The following is a 23,974-nucleotide window of genomic DNA, read 5'->3' as shown; positions in this document are numbered from 1 at the left end:
TATGATTTTATTTATTTATTTTAAGGGTCTTGAATATATTTTACTGGTTTAAACTGTGTTACTTTCCATGATTTGTTTGCTCTAAAATCTTAGCTCACTTTTAAAACCACCTATCATTGCAAAATTTTCCCCTCACAATAGCCTGCACTCTGTAGTAGTTGTATGACCGTGAATTCAAAAACCTTTCTCCACTTTTTAATTCCAGAATAAAGTTCCACAACAGTTCTACAATATTGGACGAACAGTTACAGTGACAAAACGAAATCGAATCATGATTTCTACAACTTCCGGGCACTACGGCCTGTTCGAAGCCATCCGTTACAAGCGCCACAGACAAGCTATGCTGTTGGCGGAGGCAGGCATAGATGTCAACTGCAGGAACGAAAGAGGCCAAACGCCGCTCATCTTCACCGTACTAGCCATCGAAGATTGCTCCAGAAGCAGAACTAAGTTGGTGAAACTTTTTCTTGAATCTGGAGCAGATCCTAATGCTACTGATTGGAAAGGGATGACTGTTCTCATGCACGCCTCTGCACTTGGGCAAGTGGACACTGTCAAGTGTTTGCTAGAATATGTAAGTAACAATACTTTGCATTACATCTCGAATATTACCTAAAATTTACACAAGTTTATATTTGTTTTGAATCTGATAATGCGCAATATCAGTTGGAGCCCACTGGTATGCAGCCAAGAGTCCTGGTTTGTCGATTTCTTGCAGTGGTCCTCGTCCTGTTCGATCGACCTTGGCTCGATTCCGCAGTGGACATTTGAAGTGTTTAAAGTTTTTAAACGGGGAGAAGATTTTTTCTCCTTGTTCCTGTTCCCTTCCTGCAAGTCTTGCTCATCTTCTTGCTTGTATTGGCATCTCATGGAGGCAACTGTGCGATAAGCAGGATCTCATTTTTGGGACCTTGCATCGGGACCTTTTGAACCTGGCATAGGCTTTTCTACACCAGGGAGATAGGTAACAACAACATCAGGTGGAAAAAAATATATTACCATACGAACCGCATTTATTTTCTTTCTTAGTTTGGATTTTCTCTTTTGTGAATTTCATGAAAAGATTTTATCAAGGAATGTTATTGCAAATGTATTATTGGTTTTAATATGTTGTTTTGTAAGTAGTTATTTGATGCTCAATAAATTGTGGACTCGGACATGGGGTCAACATGGCGCTCACGAACTTCGTGGGAATGAGGGCCTACTCTGAGGGTTCCGAACTAGTAAGATTATTGCGAAATAGCAACGGCGTCTCAGAGAGTGATTATCAAATCGCTAATTTGATACAAGAATGTTTCAAAAACTATGAATTTTGAGTATATTACTGGACATTTGCAATTTTCGCTGCAGATATTTGGATGATATCAAAAGTTTCTGCAAATGAGTGTTTTTTCTTTTTTTTTAATTCGATATATATATATATATATATATATATATATATATATATATATATATATATATATATATATATATATATATATATATATATATATATATATATATATATATATATATATATATATATATATATATATATATATATATATATATATATATATATTATATATATATATATATATATATATATGTGAGTGCACGCAAGCAAGTAAAGCAAATTAGCGCAACGAAAGAACCAAGAATCACGATATTTCACTGCGTAAATATGAAACTATATAAAAATAAACTATTATTACTTTCATTATTTATAAACATGTTGGAACTCAACTCCGAAATCGGACAATGTCCGAAAAAAATGCTCACATCACGAGTTTATCACTTACAAGAACACCAAGTCCGAAATGGTGAACGCGTATGGACGAAGCACCTTCACTTGGATAAGTAAGTCAGCCTTGGATAATAAGCGATTTTTTGAAAATTCAATTTTGTTCTTTTTCTATTCCAATTTTAAGAACATTTCCTCGAGCAAAATTATCATAAGATGGACGAGTAAATTACCAAGTTATCACAACGTGGAACCGTAACATCTGCAAGCCAATTGGCGAGAAATTCACCATTCATTATTTGTAAATATACAGGCAAACCAAAAGACTTTTTAATTCTCTACTACGGGCAAAGCCGTGCGGGTACCACTAGTTACTAATAATAAAGCTGAATGTCTATATATCTGGATCTTTGTCTATCTGGATCTCTGTGACAAACATAGCATCCAGACCGTTCAGCCGATTTTCATGAAATTTGGCACTAAGTTAGTTTATAGCATGTGGGTGTGCACCTCGAAGCGATTTTTCAAAAATTCTTTTCTAAACTCCAACATATCGTTTCTATTATTTATTAGCTTTTATTTTATTTTAGTTTTTAGTTTAATTATGTAAAGTCTTTTAAAATATGTTTTAAGGAAATTTTGAGTTTTGAATGATTTAAGACAACTATCTGAAGCTTATAATCAACTTATGAATTTACGTTACACCAAGGTTATTAGCATAACTATTACTAAAAGTCAAAGCAAGCAAATGTATTTGAAAACCTTATGTTATATCAATAATATCTAAAGTAATAGGTTTGGATTGAAACTTTTGGCAATGTGTGTGTTAGCGACAGTTTGGAAAAGAGCTGTCGCCAACGCTTAGCTCCCATTATTGATGAGTACCATCGCTTATTTAATTTTATTGAAAAGCATTTTTTTTTCTTATTAGTGGAATTGTTTTCACGAAAGGACGCTAAGTTAAATATTAGTAGAAAGATGGTGCTAAGATGGTTTGTTGATTTTCTATTCTTTTTTAATTTATTAAAGTGATATTTTCGACTGCAATGATACAATTCTGATTTTCACTTTTGTTTTTATCTTTTAAATTGCAGGAAGTTTTTTTTTGCTATACAAGTGAGTGGGATAATGCTTTATTACATCGCAATTACTACATGCATGTACTCGATGCAATTAGTAGAAAAAAAAAGGTAAGACCAAAATTGTATGAAGGAGTCACACAATACTTTTCAAAAAAGATATTTATGTAGCTAAAGGAAGCATTCAAAATAAGGGATTAGTGCAAAAATGTAACTGAATTTAAGTCCTTATATTACAAGGGAAAATAGTTTTAGTAAAATTCATTAAATGTACATAAGTATCCGTTATAAATTGTTTTTCCACTTTGCTTAGTTAATACCTTCCTAAAGTGGAGTTTGAGATAAAAAATTTAATTCATCCTTTTTTATGTATTGCAAGCATACCTTCAAAAAAGAAAAAACAATCTGATGTGTATCCGACGCTATTTCCTTGTACACCAACTAAATATAGCTGATACTTTGAATAACTCAAAAGAATTGGCGCGTTTTCATGTACCTGCGTTACAAATGATGCTTCATAAATGTATACTTTTTAAGACACTTTTTAACACCTATAAAAGTCGAATGAACATAAATAATGGCACTTTCAAATGGAAAGATTTTTTTTTTTTGATCATCTGAGATCTGAAATGTTACTTACGAAAACTATATGGGACGCGTAAAAGAAATACAGGTACAATGTAATAGTATATTAAAGTGAGAAAAAAATATTTTAAATAAACAAAATATTTTAGTAGTGGTTTCGATACATATTATAAAAAAATATGTCAAAGACATTGTTAAATTCTGTCTGTGGCGGGTGTGCGTTCAGGAGACCCCATAACACCGAATAACCTTGAAGTTAGGTGCAAAATTACTTCGAACTCTCGGGGTTTGCACGTCGGAGCGTTTTTTAAAATTCGAATTATAGATTTTTGGAATTAATTTTTTAAGCCAAAATTTCTCATAAATTACCTATTAAAAAGATAAAAGATTTCCTGCACATCTTAACATTCTATCATTTGAAAGTACTTTTTTTTTCTGCATCAGATTAAGTTTGCTCCAATCTTCTCAATTAATTAGAACAACAGATACAAGGGTTTCAAATTCAGTGGAAGTCTTAGGCTAAACTTAATTCAAGCCCAGGGCTAAAGAGCAAAATTTTACTAGAGATCACGAATTTTAAAACGACTTTTCAAGTGTACAAAACGACCGTTTTGGAAACAACTCACTAAAAATGTGGTTACGGTTTTGCTATACTCAGAGCACAAAAAATACATTAAAAAGGAAAAAATATACAAACCTAGATAGAAAGTCAAAAAATAAACCAATGAAGAAAAAAAGCAATAAGGAGGAAAAAATCATGCGCCCCGTTTTCAAATTCATAACATCTTCTGTTTAAAGTCAGGTAAATATAGCAATGGAATAAATAGTGCAAAGAAAATAGCTACGAAATTGTATACTATTCACTCAGCAAATGACTTGCTGCGTTACAGACTAATTAGTCTCTTAATTGGTGCACGAAGCACATTGATAGTCATGATTTGAAATAAACCAGTATATGGTGAAAAAAGTTTTTCAAAAAAGCTTTTAAATTGATTAGCTGGGGAGCTAAACGACAAAAATCAATGGAAAACTGGAAATTATGATAAGAAGATACCACTTGGTAGGAATGTTGTTTATGACGATTAAATGAAATTAAGACCCAGAGGCACTTTCAAAAACCGTTTAAATCCAAGATGGCGGCGTTTTTCAAAATGGCTACCCATAATAGAGTTTTCTTAATACATGTCATACAAAAGAGGTTTTATATAGAATTATAGGTTTTTCAGGCCATAGATTTCATTTTGCATGTTCAAAATAAGCTAAATGTTCATTTTGGTGCTTTTTTTTTTTAAATATAATTATATTATTTACAAAAGAAATTACTTGCCCAATGTAAAAATAGGAAAAATGTTAAATGTAAATATTAGTACTATGTTGTTAGTCAAACACTGCTTCATTCTTTGCAGTAATTTTTTCATATTAGTGTGCAGGACAGACCAATGCTTCTGCAACTGCATTCGCACCTGCAGATTTTGCAGGTGCGCTTTTTGAGCTCGGTGCATGAATCAGAAATTTCCGGCAACTCCGACTATTTCAGCTGCCATCCAACCCTATTCACTTGGAGATGGTGCACGTATGATATGTTTGTGAACTTGTCCCCAAATGTGTCCCACCTGGAATACTACGCAATACTTGTTGCCCCCTTTGCAGCTGGCAAACTTTCAAGTGGCCGATTTTTTGTCATAAACAACTCTTTCCTTGCATCATTACAATTAAGCTATTACTAGAGGTACAGTACAGTAGTACTACTATTTCAAAAATGTCAAAAATATCCCTCGGTATAGAACTTTGAGGTTGCAAAATAAATCAAAAGCCACTGTTGCTTCTTTGAATATCATCCATGCTTTCAAAGTTGGTTTTTTGGACTTACCAGTGAAGCTAGGAATGCTGTCACAAAACCTATGAAGACATGAAATCCTGGTAAAGCCTTTCTTTTCCTTTTCTTTTCTGATAGCTTCATATATGGCATGAACTGTAATGATTTTGTTGTTGTTTCCTGTTCCAAAAGCAACCCAAAGTTTATCCATACTTAATGTTGACAGGGGAAAAAAAGTAAGATATTGCTAAAACTAAGACATCTGTATCAACAATGCATATGCAATAGTCCTGAAACCGTTTTCTACCATGTCTTGAAGATGCAGTATCATTCTTGAGCCTGTTTTCTCTGGGCCAGGGCAAAAAACATCAATGAGGAAAGTCTTTGCAGTACTATTTCCTTTAATGTCTTCACCTAAAGTCGTTAGAACTGCACAGTTGCTATGGTACTTACAGCTAACGTATCTAACAGAGCAAAGAACCCTTCTTTGTTATTTGAGTTTCTTAAAAATCCTTGCCAAATTTAGGTAAAGTACCGTGTGAAAAAACTTGTCTTCTTATTCCTGCTCCCCACTTCTCTCTAGTTTGACATTTAATCGTTGGTGTAACATCTGTCCCAAATAAAATCAATTCTCTGGCATTGGAAAGTCTCAATATCTTTACAAACGTAAGGTTTTAATGTGCTTTCATAGTAATCAACAAATGTTTTAGAGGGTTTGTGGCTTTAATTTACGCACGTCGGTTGTCAATCCATCTAATATGATCTTTATGATGAAGAGATTGAACTACCAGAACTACACCAATCATTTATTTCTGGATATTTTAAGATAAGAAAATCTAATAGATCATTCTCAGCAATCAGTATTGACCAAGCACACCAACAAAATAATGCAATAGTTAATGGTGGTGGCGGTGCAATAGGATTGACACAGGATCCATGAGCACTAAGGCGTTGGATGGTTTCTAGACCAGAAAGAAGCCGATAAATAGAAGAGTTTGAGCTAAAACATGAAGAAAATAGTTTAGTCCATCTTGAGCAGTCCCCCTAATTTTAAGTTAAATTTTTTTACTATGGTTCCATCTCTTTAAAGCACTTTGAAAGAACTTTGAAATCAATTTTTGGAAAATCAGGACATTATCGTAATCGATAGACGGGTTAACGTGCATAGTGATGTCATTTCTTTTCTATGCCCTTTTTTTTTTCCACCTTTTGCTGCCGCTAAAAGTCCCATGATGTTTAGTGGTTTTTTTTGCTCCCCCCCTCTTACTCCACTTATAAGCTCCAACCACTGCCACTGCTGTTAGTTACGTTAGTTTTAAAGTGCAATAACAAATGTGCAGGTTCTAACGACTTTAGGTGAATACATTAAAGGAAATAACACTGCAAAAACTTCCTTCATTGATGTTACTTGCCCTGGCCCAGAGGAAACAGGCTCAAGATTGTTACTGCATTTTCAAGACAAGGTAGAAAACGGTTTCAGGACTTGTAATGTGCATTGTTGATACAGATGTCTTAGTTTCAGCAATATCTTACTTTTTTTCCTTGTCAACATTAAGTTTGGATAAACTTTGGATTGCTTTTGGAACCAAAAACAACAACAAATTCATTACAGTTCGGTAGTATTCAGATATGTAGCTATTGGGGAAAAAAAAGGAAATGAAAGCTTTACCAGGATTTCATGCCTTCATAGGTTTTGTGACAGCATTCCTAGCTTCACTGGTAAGTCCAAAAAATCAACTTTGAAAGCATGGATGATATTCAAAGAAGCAACTGTGGCTTTTGATTTATTTTGCAACCTCAAAGTTCTATACCGAGGGACATTTTTGAAATAATAGTACTACTGTACTGTTCCTCTAGTAATAGCTTAATTGTAATGATGCAAGGAAAGAGTTGTTTATGACAAAAAATCTGCCACTTGAAAGTTTGCCAGCTGCAAAGGGGGCAACAAGTATTGCGTAGTATTCCAGGCGGACACATTTGGGGACAAGCTCACAAACATATCATACGTGCACCATCTCCAAGTGAATAGGGTTGGATGACAGCTGAAATGGTCAGAGTTACCGAAAATTTCTGATTCATGCACTGAGCTCAAAAACTGCACCTGCAAAATCTGCGAGAACAAGTGCAGTTGCAAAAGCGTCGTTCGTCTGTCCTGCACACTACTATACAAAAATTAATGCAAAGAATGAAGCAGTGTTTGACTAACGACATAGTACTAATATTTGCATTTAACATTTTTCCTATTTTTACATTGAGCAAGTAATTTCTTTTGTAAGTAATATAATTATATTTTTTTAATAAATCACCAAAATGAACATTTAGCATATTTTGAACATGCAAAATGAAATCTATGACCTGAAAAATCTATAATTCTATATAAAAACCTCTTTTGTACGACATGTATTAAAAAATTTCGATTATGGGTAGCCATTTTGAAAAACGCCGCCATCTTGGATTTAAACGGTTTTTGAAAGTGCCTCTGGGTCTTAATTTCATTTAATAGTCATAATCAACATTCCTACCAAGTGGTATCTTCTTATCATAATTTGCAGTTTTCCATCGGTTAGCTCCCCAGCTAGATGGCTTGAAGAGACGAAACTCTCGAAAATTTATATTATTTGCAAAGCTTGAGGAGTTACAAAAATTTATAATCCTCAATTCTAAACTTGCTGTAAAATTAACTTGTTAATCTTACTAACAATTTAGTTACTATCATTCATTTTTAGTTTTTGCTGCGATTAAAATCTTGTCCCAAACTAATTGGACATAGCAAGTATAATAAAATCTTCATAAAGAATTTGTTGATTATATGAAGCTATAAAATCATGCTGAAAAACTTTACCTTGGAAGTTGGCTTGGTTTTGCTATTTCATGGTCTCCAAACAAAGATATTTTTAAGTTATTATTTCAGTCCGTTTGAAATACTATTGGGTTGTTCGGAAAGTAATTTCGTTTTTCCCCGACAGAGGGTTTGATTGTATTTTTTGAACTCAACTTCATACTTAAGCCGCATAATCATTACATGCTTTGAGAGCTGATATAGCAAGGATCAGCTCTGAACAAGCTGATAGCGAAGTTCAATTCGACCAACGCAGTAGTTTGGTTGGTGCTCTTTTAAATATGGAGAGCAATAAACATCATTATTGCTATATTTTACTTTTTTACTATAGAAAAGTGGAAAATGCTGCTCAGACCAGAAACAAATTAACCGATGTGTATAAAGAAGATGTGTTGACAGTACGCCAATGCCAGAAATGATTTGAAAATTTTCGATCCGGCAATGCTGATGTCAAAGATGCACCACGTTCTGGTCAGCTGCAACTGATAAAGACACGATAATGGCCGGTAGTTGATGCAAACCGGCGAATAACAACAAGTGAGATGAGTGAGAGGTTAAATTTATCGGATTCAACTGTTTATGACCACTTGAAATGTCTGGGTTTAACCTCGTAGCTCTATAAATGGGTTTCCATGCTCTCACGGAGAGAAATTTGTGTCTTCGCGTTGATGTCTGTGATTCGCTTTTCAAATGTCACGAAAATGATCAATTTTTGTAGCGCATCATTACTGGGGACGTAAAAGAATTTGTATACAACAATTTCAAACGCAAGGTATCATGAAGCAAAAAAGATGAACCGACTCGAAGCATTTCGAAAACCAGTATTCATCCAAAATGCTGATGCTGTCTGTTCAATGGGATTTTAAAAAAATCGTTTACTTTCTTTCTTTTCTTTTCTTTTTTTTTTTTTGAGCTTTTACCGGATAACACAATAATTAATTTGGAAGTATAATACTGTTTTCAGCTGGACAAACTGAGTGATGCATTTCATCTGAAAAGACTAGAATTAAATAACAGAAAAGGTGTTGTGTTCCACCAAGATAAAGTGAGACCTCATATGAGTTTGGTCACTCGCCATAAGCTTTTACAGCTTGAATGGGATACACTACCATACCCACCATATTCTCCAGATCTGGCACCTTCGGATTATTATTTGTTCCGGTCACTGTAAAATGCTTTGGACGATAAAACTTTTCCTTCATATGAAGAGGTCAAAAAACACCTGGATCATTTTTTTGCCAGGAAAGACCAAAATTTTTTATGAGCGTGGAGTCGTGCTACTACCAGAAAAATTGAATGAATTGTTGAACGAGAATGACCAATATATCTTTACTAATAATAAAGCTGAAAGTCTCTCTGTCTGGATATCTGTCAGGATCTCTGTGACGCGCATAACGCCTAGACCGTTAGGCCGATTTTTATGAAATTTGGCACAAAATTAGTTTGTAGCATGGAGGTGTGCACTTCGAAGCGATTTTTCGAAAATTCGATTTTGTTCTTTTTCTATTCCAATTTTAAGAACATTTTCCCGAGCAAAATTATCATAAGATGAGCGAGTAAATTACCAAGTTATCATAACGTGGAACCGTAACATGGGCAAGCCAATTGGCGAGAAATTCCCCAAACATTATTTGTAAATATACAGGCGAACCAAAAGACTTTTCAATTTTCTACTACGGGGAAAGCTGTTTGGGTACCACTAGTAATTTAATAAAATATTTATTCATTATACGAAAATCGTCATTCATTTTCACAAAAATAAATAAATAAATAAATAAAAATAAAACGAAATTACTTTTTGAACAACCCAATAGTTTTCATTCACCCACAGATAATCTGATTTTATATAAGGAATATTCCGGCAAACCATTCTTTAAATTCATCATTAAATTAGAACATTTCATTTTAAACAGATTAATTATGAGCTTTTATTGCCAATATCAAGTGGACGGACATCATTAAGACTGATTGCAAATTATGTTTATTTTTGTAAAAAAGGCCAAATTCATAACACGCAATATAATTACTATTAATGTTATTGCATAATATCAACCTGCTTATTTAAACGAATTTTATATTTTATCACTAATTTAATCGTAATTTAATCAGGTTGCTAGGTGAGCGCCATGCAAATTTATGCAAAACTTATTGATTTCCCATTGAGACCTTTTTTATCCCTAGTGAATCAATATGGCTAAACAATATAGGTGACCTCATCTCTCTTATAATGGGTCAGAAATAGACGCATTTGCTAATTTTTGCGTTACTTCGTTAATTTTTCATAAATGATTCGCTTATATTAAAACTTTCAAACGTTTCACAGTAAACAAACGCACATAAAGCATTATTCCCTGTGTAACCACGACGGTCAAAATGAGGGCTATATTGAAAATATGAATCAATAATATATCAAAATCAATCCTTGCAACCGAATTCACAGAATTGACAATGGATCTTAAATCATTTATTCGCCGTTTCCCGGACAAAATTTGTTTATTTGTGTTCTTGACTGTCAGCGCTGAATGGTACAGCACGCGATGTCATTGACCTTCTTTTGCCGATCTTGAACTTTATTTATTATATTTTACCTGTTTTTTTTTTCTCTAGGTTTTAAATGCGTCTCTTTATGATAACTTTTTCTATAAAATACCAAACATTCTACTTAATATCTATTTTTTTTATTCCGCTCAAGGCTGATGTCATTATCACATGGAATTGAACCGAAAAAAAAATAGTTGTTATCAATTTTTGAAAAGCTCGGTTTGAAACAAAAGTAGGAAGTAAAGAGTTTCAACTGAAGTTATCTCTATATATTTAAAAAAAAAAGTAAGTTCAAAGAAATGGTGAAATTGTGTATGTGACTCCTCAGCGTCCAGGAAACACTATTGCATCTAAATTTTTGAAATTTGGTGCAAAATTACTAATTCAGACCCTGGGGTTTGCACCCTAGGAATATTTCTTTGTTTTGTTTTAATTTCGACCTTTTAAGTCTATTTTTGAAATTATTTTTTGAGCTAAAACTTCGCAAATCTTCCTATTAAGGTGATGAAAATATTTTTCACACTCCTTAACATTCTATGTTAAAGAAGGAGTGCTTCTCAAAGCGTTTTTGTTTTCTTTTTTAATAACTTTGCTCAGCATATTTTCATCGAGCTCCTTTTTCTTCAAGTGGGAGCGCCAGGCTACTATTGCTCTAATTATAATGATCTATTAACTTAAATTATACTTTCTATGATAAGGAGAGCGGGCTTTTCATTTTTTTCTAACAGCAACGCGTACTTTAATTTTGATTCTTCTTAACAGAGGATTGAAAGCTTTACGAACCAAATGAGATTGCGAAGCAATAAAATATGATGAGTTGGCGAAAATTACTGAAATTGATATACCAAATTCAGAAGTTAGTGTCGGACGTGGGTTATACTATTTTCGTAGGAGTGATCCATTCATGCCTGAAAACGTTGCAAATATTATTATTTATGGATCACGTTATAAAGCTAATACATATGAAATTAATAAAAGGTGATGATTTGTGCCATGTTATGGATATGTAACTTAAATCTTGCCAGTAGAAAAGTTCTGGCTAGCAGAAAATTTTTCGCTACGGTCGTGTTTGTTAATTACTTTTCTTGCATTGACACTTCACTAGCAGTGAAACATGATTTACAGAGTTTCTGCCTACTGGGGAATTGAATTATTAGAAGTTTTCTGTTGTTTTTGGTGTCTATTGTTGTCTTCAGATTTCGTTTTTGGAAACTTCTTGAAATAAATGCATCAGTGTGGTGTAACAAATTTATGAGTTTGTTTTTGTACCACTGACGCGGTACAACATATCGACAACATTCAAATTTTTAAACCTTATTTAAGTTAAAACATATCAATAATGAAGGATATAGAAAATATATTTAATTATATGTACATAATAATAACAAATCTTAAATAGTAAGTATGCATCTGTTCCATAAAAATATTTTAACCTTCTAAATCTGTAATATGTTCAGCAAAAGTAAATTAAATAACGTTATACTTCCACAAATTTCTGACAATTGGTGACACTTTTCAAGGAACTCCTTAATCAATGCAAAAAATGGGAGCTTATGGATAGTTAAATATATTCAGCAAAAGTTATGAAATGGAACAACTAAGAGTTTTATCATTGGTTGTTTGGTTGATCTTCTATTTTTATTTGATTTGTTTATTTATTTTTTTATTATTATTATAATATTATTATTTTAAATATATTTATTTATTTATTGTGCTGAAAATGTATGCCGTATTAAACGTTGTTGATTTTACTTTGGGGCAATTCCACGATAACAGACATATCTTTATTGCACAAAACACCCAATAAGGACTCCAAATATGCTACATTCTTCTTTCATAGCAAGAACCTTATGAAAAACATACACTCTACTTTTATGTAATGCAACTGAATTTTGCAGTTTTCTATACAAATATTATTTTAAAATGTTTCTGGGAATCTTCAAATTTTAATTGCATTACATGGAAGTAGAGTATGTTCTTCATAAATTTCATGCAATGAAACAAAACTAACATATTCGGAGTTTTTGTGTAGTGTTTTGTGCAACAAAGGATAGATCTATTAAAATGGAATTGCCCTTTTTCTTTTAAGCACAAAGACATTTACAGTAAAACCTGTAAAGTTGATCATCTGTCTATGCTGACCGCTTTTGTCAGGAACGGAATTAGTCCAATCTCATATAGTGAAGGAAAATCTCTGTAACTTGACCACCTCTCTATCTTGATCACCTGTCTATCTTAACCACTAATGCTCGCCAAATTTGGTTTGTAGTATTGTAAAAAACCCTTTGTAAGTTGACCACTTGTTTTTTTTTTTTTTTTTTTTTTTAACTTTCTTCAGCAAATTATTTTATTTTATTATTTATTTATTATTATTATTTTTTTTCATAGCTTTCCAGGAATGTTTTTAATGCTTTGATGACAGAGCAGCATTTCACTAACTAAAGAGCAACATAAAGTTTCATGCTGCTCTTTATTCTCCAAATTTGTTTTTCATTTGTTGTCCTATTTGAGATAGCTCTTTGTACTCTGTTCAATGAAAATAAGTGTCAGTAGATAAGTTCCAAGTCTTTCCTTTCAGTTGCAACAACACAGGAATTGTGCTAAAAAGAGCAGGCGCGGATCTGTACATTTTGATTCCCCTGCAACAAAATATGTAAGGCCCCTCCCTAGTGGCCAGCAGTGTCTATTAGTAAAGTGAATAAGTCTTAGTGCTAGTTTTTTTTTCTATTTTTTCTTCAATTTCTAGGGCCGTTAGCCCTTTTAAGGACGCTTGCCTCTTGCACTGCGGGTACTCAGATCTGGGGTTGCTAATGAGTAAAGTTACATGTTTCTGGTGCAAGGAATTAAGAGATAGGACATTTTGATTTTGCCTTTATGAACGGGGAGAGTCGAGCTTGTTGCTCTTTGTGCTATAAGTTTTACATGAAAAGGCTTCAAAAAGAAAGTTAGCTGAACTTGAGATTAATAAAAAGTATGAAATATTAAAATTAACTGAAAATGGAAAAAGCCAGAGAATATTAGCTGGCATATATGGAATTTCTAAAACTAAAGTGTCTAATATAGTTAAAAACAAGGAAAAACTAACAAAAATTTTTTAATAGTATTTTTAATTATTGTTTCACTTTCAATAATGTTAAACAATGAAAGTGAGTTGAACAGAAAGAGTAAGGGTGAATTCCTCAAAAAATGAATACATGGTGCAAGAAATGTCAAAAAATAAAAAAAATTATTACCGCCCTTTATAAGTTGACCACCTGTCTAAGTTGACCGCCAAAGTACTGCACCGCGAGTGGTCAACTTACACAGGTTTCACTGTATTTAGTTATAACAAGTTTCTTACCAACACTTTAATCAATATTGGCGTCAGAATGCACTAAGACTAGCTTATACGAAAAAATAGTTATAGGTCCTGATATACAATAGAAATGTTCTACATAAATGTTTAGAAACTGAGCTGATTTATTCTCAAAAGCATAACTGTTTTATTGAAAAAATGATGAAAAAGTAAGCTGGGCTTTGAATGTGAGTAGAAAATACTTTAAATACTAAGTGAGAAATTAGGTTGGGGGAGTTTAAGTTCTTTCTTTTTATGGAAATATTTAATGGAACGTACGTATGATTCAAAAAGCACGGTACTAAAATTTATAAACGTATATTTCAGTAAATTTTTCAAAGCAGAGGGAATCGGGGAGAAAAAAAGAAAAACGGTAAGTTACTACAAAATTACGAAATCGAGGTTTAACATACAGGTAGAGGTAGTTTTTTGTTCTTTATTTGTTTCACTCGGGCAAGCTATATTTATTCTTCCCAACTCAAACACATTAGCTACCAGTTTGTTTAGTACTCTTGGCTTCCTTAAGCTGGCAGTGTATTTCATGTATTTTTTCAGAAACGTTTCCACTTTCTGTGAAGATGGCACTGCTTACTAATTTGTAACACGATTTTTGTTGAGTTAGATTTTTAAGCCGTTTCAAAATTAAATACTCATGCTGATTTCAAAACAGCAGCTATTATTATTATTTTTTTTAACCACGTCAGATTTTTGCTCTACACCTTATGTGAATGTGACTCTTTTGCACGGGAGAGCGCATATCACAGAAAGTTCGATTGCTCTCTTATCTTTACTAATAATAAAGCTGAAAGTCTCTCTGTCCGGATCTCTGTCTGTCTGTCGGGATCTCTGTGACGAGAATAGTGCCTAGACTGTTAGGCAATTTTCATGAAATTTGGTACAGAATTAGTTTATAGCTTGGGGATGTGCATCTCGAAGCGATTTTTCGAAAATTCGATTTTGTTCTTTTTCTATTCCAATTTTAAGAAAATTTTACCGAGCAAATAATCACAACGTGAACGCATAAATTACCAAATTATCATAACGTGGAACCGCAGCATGGGCAAAAAAATGAACATAGCAAATTGGCGAGAAATTCACCATCCATTATTTGTAAATATACAGGCGAGCCAAATGACCTATTAATTTTAAACTACGGTCAAAGCCGTGCAGGTACCGCTAGTTAGTTGACATAAAGCTGTTTAAATTGAAAAAATAGTTGTTTCTTTTCCAAAACAGACTAATAATCACGTGTAACAAATTTCAATTCACTCTTCTGCCACGGCAGAAAAGTAAAGGATCAATAAATGTATAATGATTCCGTGTTCATCAGTAACACAAAAAGGCAATTTCGACACATACTCTGTATGCAAAATGTAATGATTGTTGCTTACATTTTTATTTTTATTATTATTATTACTGTTATTATTATTATTATTATTATTACTGTTATTATTTTTTATTATTATTACTGTTATTATTATTATTATTATTATTGCTGTTATTATTTTTTATTATAATTACTGTTATTATTATTATTATTTTTATTATTCTTATTATTATTACTGTTATTATTATTATTATTATTATTATTACTGTTATTATTATTATTATTATTATTATTATTATTATTATTATTATTATTATTATTACTGTTATTATTACTATTATTATCATTATTTTTGCAATTAATATTATTATTTTTCTTTCTTTTTACTTTCGTGCTTTCTTTCCTTTTTTTTTTCAAAAACGTCCTATATTTTTATGAATTGAAAGCTTTGGTCCCTCTGTAGATTAAAAATATGACGCTATCGACTAAAACTAAGATTACTCTTGGAAGGCAATAAATTAGTCATAAATAAGTTACAGATGAGAGACAACCAAATCGCTATGTAAGTATAAAAATATACACAGATTCTTTAATGTTGTTTATAGAGCAATACTGCTTGAAAAATAACACACACGCGTATTTCCCACCAAATAATGAGACATTTGATCAAAATTGTTTTTGAAAAATGTCTATTGCTACTCAATCAATATTTCAAAATAATCGTTATTATCACTAGAAATAGCTTAAACAATTAAGAGAAAACCCGTAATGGAAAACACCATCTTTTGTTCTCACGTATTGCAAGATGTGCTCTTTTTCGATTAGTAATGTCAGTAAATTAATCGTTATCGGAGAGCATTTCCTGGTCCACAATGGGGTCACTAAAGCACTGGGGAATCCCAGTTCCGAAGTCCACTTCCTGGTATCACTTCCACCACTGCTCTGCTTGCTTCCTAGCCGTCAAAAATTTTGAACTATGAAACGGAAGAACGATTTTGTAGCGTATTTGGTTAGTAACGAAAGGGCCACTCCCTTTGCTTATCCCTTTCCAAAATAGAGAGCCGATAAATTAACAAGGCTTTTTGCGAAATGAGCTGTGTGTGTCTGTTGCTTTATTGTGTTAAATAGATGAACTTTCTTCTTCATGTAATAACTTTGTAATCTTTCTAGAAATACCAGGGGGAAAAACCTTGATCGTCTGAAACAGTGGTTTCGTTAAAAGACTTTAAAGCCTTATTTTACTTAGAACAAAAGCAATTATCTACTGTTGAGTATTTTAGAGGTGACATAAGTAGAGGAAAGTGTAGAAAAGAATGCGTTCACTCCGTTTAAAATGCAAATTTTTTTTATCTCTTTTCTTCAAAAGTTTTAAGAAATCAGAATTATTGTCAAAATGTAAAACAACATTACATTTTAATAAATACTTAAAACGTCATTATTGAAAGAAAAAAAAAGAATGTTTATTTACTTCATTGAAGTAATAAACCTCGCATAAATTCTCTCAAAGTAACTTTCTCATTGAAGCGAAAACAAGTTTAACAAATTAAAAAAGTCTCTTTTACTGCATCTTTCAAAATTCTATATAGCAGTATATTTGTAATTCACACCTATATGTTTAAAATTGAGTTTGCTCTTGTATTTAAAAGCACTTGGAATTTCAAACTCAAATTTCAGGAAGTTTTCCACACGATTCACTTCTATGAACAAGAGCAGCGTAATTCTTTCTTTTTTTTTTAAGGTTATCACATCCCGTTTTCTAATTCTTAAAATCAGGATACAGGTTTAGTTGAATCTCGTGTTGTTTAATTAACTTAGAAAATATAAAATCAAATGGTTACTATTTCAAGCTTTAATAATAAATAAACTTGGAAAATATAAAATCGACCGATTCTCTATTGCAAGTTTTTAAACAGTTTGAATCGTAGTGCAACGATAATGTAGTCGACTAAGACTTAGGAGGTTGTATACGATATTATATTTGGTGAATTTCAGCGGTAACGGAAGGACAGTTTTACAAAAAAAATCGATACATTTTTGCCTGTGAGCATATCAAAATGCATATTTTTTCAAAAACTGATTCAGACTTTTATACACTTCATAGAAGTTGCTAAAAAAGCCAAAGCTAAGAATTTTCGGCTAGTAATTTTTTTAAAATCGAATTTAAAAAACGGTAACGGAAGGACATTTTTGCGACGTGATTTTCACGCTATCATGTTCTTCCCAAAAATTCAGCTAAACTATAAAAAGAAAAATTCTTTAAAAATTAGAGCACATATAGAAGTGTTTAATCAGTACAGTTTCACCTCTTGTTTTAAAAATAATTATTTTAAGCATATGAATTATGTATTTGTTAAGGGTAACAGAAGGACAGCAACGGAAGGACAAGAAGTCCAAAACAATTACACTTTGTAAACTTCAACTTACAAACATTTATTCCACTAATACAGCAGTCTGAAACAATATCTAATGTCTGAGCCAACTGTTACAATTCTGAATTCTTTAAATACTCAATAACTTTATCATAATCCATAGAACATTTATCTTTTTTCTCAGCAAACACGAAGATCATTCCCACATAATTACGCATTCTCACACAAGATATTTCTATTCCTTCATCTTCTATATGAAGTACTTGCGCAATATTGCTCTTTGTTAGTTTCTTTCCCTTCCACCCAACTAGCGAAACTTGTTCAAACGTAAATGAATCTTTTGGCAGATTCCTATGATTTGGTGTTTTTGATTCAGCTGTATCTTTATTTTCAACATTATTCATTAACTTTCAAAGACAGTCTGTTGACTTTGATGTGAAATTTTTTTCAATTTGTTGAGAAGTACTCACTATATTTAATAACATAACTTGTTACAGGATTCAAATAGCGCATATTTTATGAGTTAGGATGAGAAAGGATATTTTTAGATCCTTTTTTCTACATCTTTTTTGAAAGTTGATCTATAAATTTGTTGATCTCTTCGCAGTACGTTTAACGGTTAAAAAAATGCTCTCAACAGTACTTTCCTGTGACTTGTGGTTAAAAATCTGAAAGCAGTTTTAATATTGTATTGTTCCAATATAAATTTCAAGTTTTTAAACAACTGTTTTTGCTTGAATTGGCTTGTCATATCACAAACATGTTGTACCAAAATGATTTTTACTTGCTTAGGAGTTTTTAAGTGTAGTTTCCATGATTTTCACCACATACAATAGAAAAATAAAATCACGAAACAGTTTTTAAAAAAACAAAAACACACATAATTTTTGTACACATTTAAATAAAAACACACATATTTTTTGTACAAATATTACTTTTATATGTTTTAAATATGACTACCAACCTTAGATAATTGTTTGTTTTGTACTAGCATTGTAAAATTTTACTCTGTACCAGCTTATAGTTAAATGTTCTTCCGTTACAGTATTTTTTTGTCCTTCCGTTACCATTAAAAACCATATAAATTAAATCTATATTAAAATTCTAACTATGCCTCCTTGACAAGAACCGTAGTTCTGCTTTGCACTAAAAAAATTAGTTTCTATACACAATAGGTTCTTGGTGAACTAACTGAGATGCAGTATTTCGGTAATGAAAGGACATCAAACTGTCCCCTTAGTAATGGGCCTAAGAGAAAACTTGATTTCGCACTTGATTTTCTAACAGTCATCAAACTATTTGGGAAAAACAGGTTAAGATTCAAGAAACTCATTTATTTCTAAAGAGAATGGTATATGGCAAGTGACAGAATATTAATTTTTAAAATTCATGTGTCATGCCCCCTTTTTCCTGGAATTCACCATTTAAAACGTACAATAGGAAGAGGGGGATTTTTATGAACTATGTGGGAGAATCTCAATAATTCAATCCATGCACGCGATAAACTACAACCTTATAATTGTGCTAATAAGAAGTAAGTAAAAGGCATCCATGTTTTGGAGTTTAAAACTTCAAAAGAATACTTCTACCGTAGTGGATAATTGAAAAATACTCATGCAAAATTGACTAACAGTACCGTAAACGTGGACTACTTTGGTTCTAGGGTTCATCCTTGACCTAAACTGAGAAAAAGATACAACGCTCTCTGCTAACCATTCGGAAGCAATTTTTGCGCAGAGCTTCAGTTGAATTTCAAACTTGATAATTCTAACAATATTCTAGTGAAATATATTCGCTGTTATTCGACATCGTTTGCATGATTTGATTGACGTAATAGTTATGTTCCATTATTTCATAAAAAATTTTTCATGATTTTAGCAACAGAAGCACTTTAATGAATATAGTTCAAGAACGCAAAATATTTTGCTACCATTTCAATTACATTACTGAATATTTAGTACAGGCAGTTTTAACATAAAAAGAAAAATATATAAATTCGCATGTTTTATAATCGCAAAATACTACGTCAATGCAGTAACGATGACATTTTCTGTAAAAGTACTTTTACTGCAGTCTTACTTTTAACGCAAGCAAACCAGTTTCCAGGTTAGAAAAGTGATGCAAAAGCTTCCGAAATTAATCATAAAATAAAGTAAATAAACTTTTCCTGAATTTTAGTTTTTCTTTGCGAATGTAATAAGTGTCTTTTCCAATTGAGTTTCTGCTAAATTAAACCTCAATACTGCCAGAAGTAAAACCAGATAAGTTAATTATTACAGTGTCTTGTCACCATTAAACTGAAATCTGAAAAAGTTTAAAATGTATTCTTGAGTATATTTTTCAAACAATTAAGGCAAGATTTCCTAAAGTGAGTGCCGCAGTACCCTAGTGGAGCCCCAGAGAGGGGGAAGAGGGGTGCCGCGAAGTGTTCAATTTAGTACACGGTATCATATGCATTATATAATAGGGATAGATTTGAGTGCAGTGATAAAATTCTAATTCTTCAATGGGTGCCCCGAATCTCGAAAAGTTTGGGAGCTCCTGAGTTAAGATATTGAAGTTTTAATCTTTGATTTTTTTGTACAAAGTAAAAATAGTTTTTAAGTTAAAAATTGCGGCGTAAAAAATGGTTGACAGTAAACACTTCCACATGCTGTCTTTTTTTTTTTTTTTTTTTTTCGTCTCTTTGAGTTTGCTTTATCATGCTTTTTAAAATACTATCTGAATTTTCATTCAGCTTTTAAAAAAAGAATACCCTTCGCGTTACGATTTTAAGAAAACATGAAAAAATTTCACAAAATATAAAAAAATATATTGGGGAAAATTTTAAACAAAGTTAACATTAAAAAAAAAAAGAAAGAAATACATGATACTAGAGTGAATCATACGTTTTACAATAGATTACTTACTTATTTTTTTAGCATTGTTAGCTTTAACAACGCCCCCCAGAGGACGTCTGTCTTAGAAACGTCGATATACTGACCCTCATGTTCTTCCGTCTTAAATCATCTTTCAGTCCGTTCTACGATACCTCGGTGACAATACCATTTTATTATGAATATTGTGGTAATAATCATTAATACCAGAAAAATTAATATTCTAATGTTATACTAACCATTCTGTTGCAGTGATGTGGTCCTTCAAGTCATCACATTTAGCGGAGCGTATGTTTCACGTTGCCTCGGCAATGTTATAGCCTAGCTCGAGCTCATAAAATAAAAGTTCTCAAAAATAACTCAGTTTGGTTGCTTATTTTTCATACGTCCACTTCATATATAGTCTGACCTCTAACAAATGACCCTTGTCAATCATTTGAGGAAACGAGTCCATTCTTTAAAATGGGTAGAGAAAGAAGAAAGGACACCTCACATATCAGCAACATTCTGGCAATGTGAAAAATAATGTATTCCTAGTACATTTTCGTTAAGTGATTATTTGGACCTGAAATGTTTAAATTGCAGCAATAACTGCAATGAGTTGGCGAGCCTTAATTGGCTATACTGCGCTGAAAATAAAAAATTACACGTTTCGCAATCTTTACGGCAACCCTGCTCTCAGCAATTTTCAATTGAAATTAATTACAGGAGGCGTTGCTGTCTCTAACTAATGGCTAGTGAAAGAAGTAAAACCAAGACCCACCCACTTACGCAGGATGTGACCTGTCCAATGAGACATCTTCCTTAACCGCATAAAATTAAAATGTTCTACCTCTTTGGCAAATTTCTTAAATTCCAAGTAGACGTATTCAACCCTCTAACCAATAACGCACTTTCGAATTCTGATCTTCAACTATCTTTTCCTTATTGCCCCTCCATGATAATGGACAATTCTGAAACAGGGCGGGGCGGAAGCCCAACTCTTCTCGGTCATACTTTACCTCGTATCAGAACTGAATTATACTGTGATAAAGACCTAAATATTGTTCTTTTTATTGGTTAGATTCCATAGTTGATATCAAAAATTTACATGAGTCAAATATTGTAATAATCATGATTCATTCGAGTGTTAAAAATGAATCTAAACAAAAAATTACCATTTTATTCATGATAAAGAGTATACAGTAATAATTTTTTTTTTTTTTTTTTTGAAATAACCAACTGTTATATGAAATCATATTCTCTGAAGGAAAACGCTCCATGTTTTTCAACCCATTCTTAAAATAATACTTAACCTATCTAAAACGAACCCGCCCCCCTTTTTTTTCCTTCAGGAATGAAAAATACATTAGTTTATATCATCATTTTGATAACAACTATTGCAAAATACTGCACCTGAAACGCAAATGGGACGAAAAATCGATACAAATCGAACGAAAACCAGAACAAAAAAAAAAAAAAAATATCATTTAAGCTCACTTTTAAAGGTACTTTGTCCTTGAAGCTCGCATTTAGAATAATGAATCATGACACGAAATACTGTTCTGCGTTTCCTGCTTAAGCATATTACTGCTGTTGCAAAACTTGGAATAATTTGGTGTTAAACACATTCTTAGAATCATTCGTCATACTTAAATATCATACATTTCACATGTGAGCTTGAAAGTTTTTTTTTCTTTTTTGATCAATCACGATTGCTTATTGTTCTTACTTGACTGTTTTAATGTCCTATCATTTTATTTTCCCACCGTCACCCTCCGCACCATCACCGTCGACCGGGTTTTCACGATGCTTCTCCTATAGCGAAAGCCGTCTCCAGGTTGCATCCATGTCTTACACACACGCACATACATACACAACTACACACACGCACACACACATACACACAAACACATACACACACGCATACATACACACAACTACTCATACATTCATGCATACATACAGACACCTACACACACACACACACACAAACATACACACAACTACCCACACATTCATGCCTACACACAGACGCAAACACATATGCCTACACATACACATACCCCCCCCACACACACATTCATACACACAACTACCCACATACTTATGCCAGCACACAGACACAAACACACATACCTACACACACATACACATACCCTCTATACACAAACACACATACCCCCCACCACACACAAACACACACGCCTACATACACACACTCGTGATTGCGAAAAACATAATTTGAATTCAAGGTGTCAAAATTCAAATTAATTTTTTTTTTTTTTTACGTTTATAAGATTGAAAACGATAGACTCAGATGAAATATTATTCATTTAAAGTAGATTAGAAATTCATTTAGGTTAGTTACACTTAAGAAAAAAATGTTTGTTGAGAAAAATATTATGTTTTCTATTCACTGAGAAATTGCTTATGACGTAAAATGTGTACTAAAGGAAAACTTGGGATGGCTACTTGAGGAATGTATGCATGCATTTGAAAACTTCAAAATTTTTTAACATAGTGTATTTTAGAGGTTCTCAAAGTCCAGAATCTCATGAACCATGGTTGCGAAATTTTATTTCTTCATCTTGAGCAATAACGTTTGATCTTGAAAGAGGGAACAGTGTTAGCTACGTTCACCTTTCCACACCAGTAGTATTTTTGCCTTCATTAAATTCCTCAAGAAGAAATAAACTCTTTCAACGTCAGACCTCGTTTTACCAGAGCCAAAACATACTTCCATTTATTTATTTTATAGTTATTTACCTATTTAAGAACAAAATTTTGTGTCATGTCACTGTTAGTCATCATTTCATGCATTGTCAGTTTTTAAATCGTGTAATTCAATTCTGCAATTTGTTTCATCTACGAATCTGCGATTGTAAATTGTTGTTGTTTCACCAACAATTTAATGCATCTATTTGCTCGTGTAAATGTTAGAAAAAGAATGTTTGAATGAAAAATATTATTAATAACAAGTTTATTAATAGTCAGAATTTAATGAAACAAAACGCTTAGAATTTTAACAGAATTAATTTTACGTCTTTTTCATATATTAGTTTAATTTTTGCATAAAAGCAATACTTCAGTTGCGGAAAAATATTACCGACAGTATACCGATTGTTTAAATTGGTGCATATCTGCATTTTAATCACGGAATTGGCAACCAAATACATGATCAAATACTTTTTAAAAAGGTTACCGTGTTTTGATACTTCAATACATTGGTCTCCCTAGGAAGCAGGTGTATCTACCAAAAGGGACAGGAGGGGGGTCACGGTGCAGAATGCACCATGTAAATTTTAAGGACGGAGTGGTTTTAGAGGTATATTTCTCTTTTTTGGAGGAGGGACTCTTCTTCTTAGAGGGCCCTTTCTTTGAACATTAATAGTAGTCTTCATGGTAATGTGGGAAGGGGTACGCTATTGCTCTTGAAGGGGGTGGGCTTTTTTTTTAGGGTGGCATAGAATAATTGCTAAAGGGACATGCATTTTGTTACTAAC

The 23,974-nt window shown here is 32.5% G+C and overlaps 1 protein-coding gene across 1 annotated transcript in view; it reads left to right on the top strand.

The window, feature by feature from the left end:
- The first annotated feature begins 271 nt into the window (after positions 1-271).
- LOC129216017 (ankyrin repeat and SAM domain-containing protein 3-like) overlaps positions 272-23,974 on the top strand; it is a 29,732-nt gene continuing 6,029 nt past the window's right edge. The window contains exon 1 of the mRNA XM_054850153.1: positions 272-574. Within this exon, the coding sequence (XP_054706128.1) occupies positions 272-574 (303 nt within the window). The remainder of the gene's footprint in view (positions 575-23,974) is intronic.

Source organism: Uloborus diversus, chromosome 2 (assembly GCF_026930045.1).
Source record: "Uloborus diversus isolate 005 chromosome 2, Udiv.v.3.1, whole genome shotgun sequence".
In the NCBI taxonomy this organism is placed as follows: Eukaryota; Metazoa; Arthropoda; class Arachnida; order Araneae; family Uloboridae; genus Uloborus; species Uloborus diversus.
The sequence above is the reverse complement of the archived record's forward strand: the minus strand, read 5'-3'. Positions and strand labels throughout refer to the sequence as shown.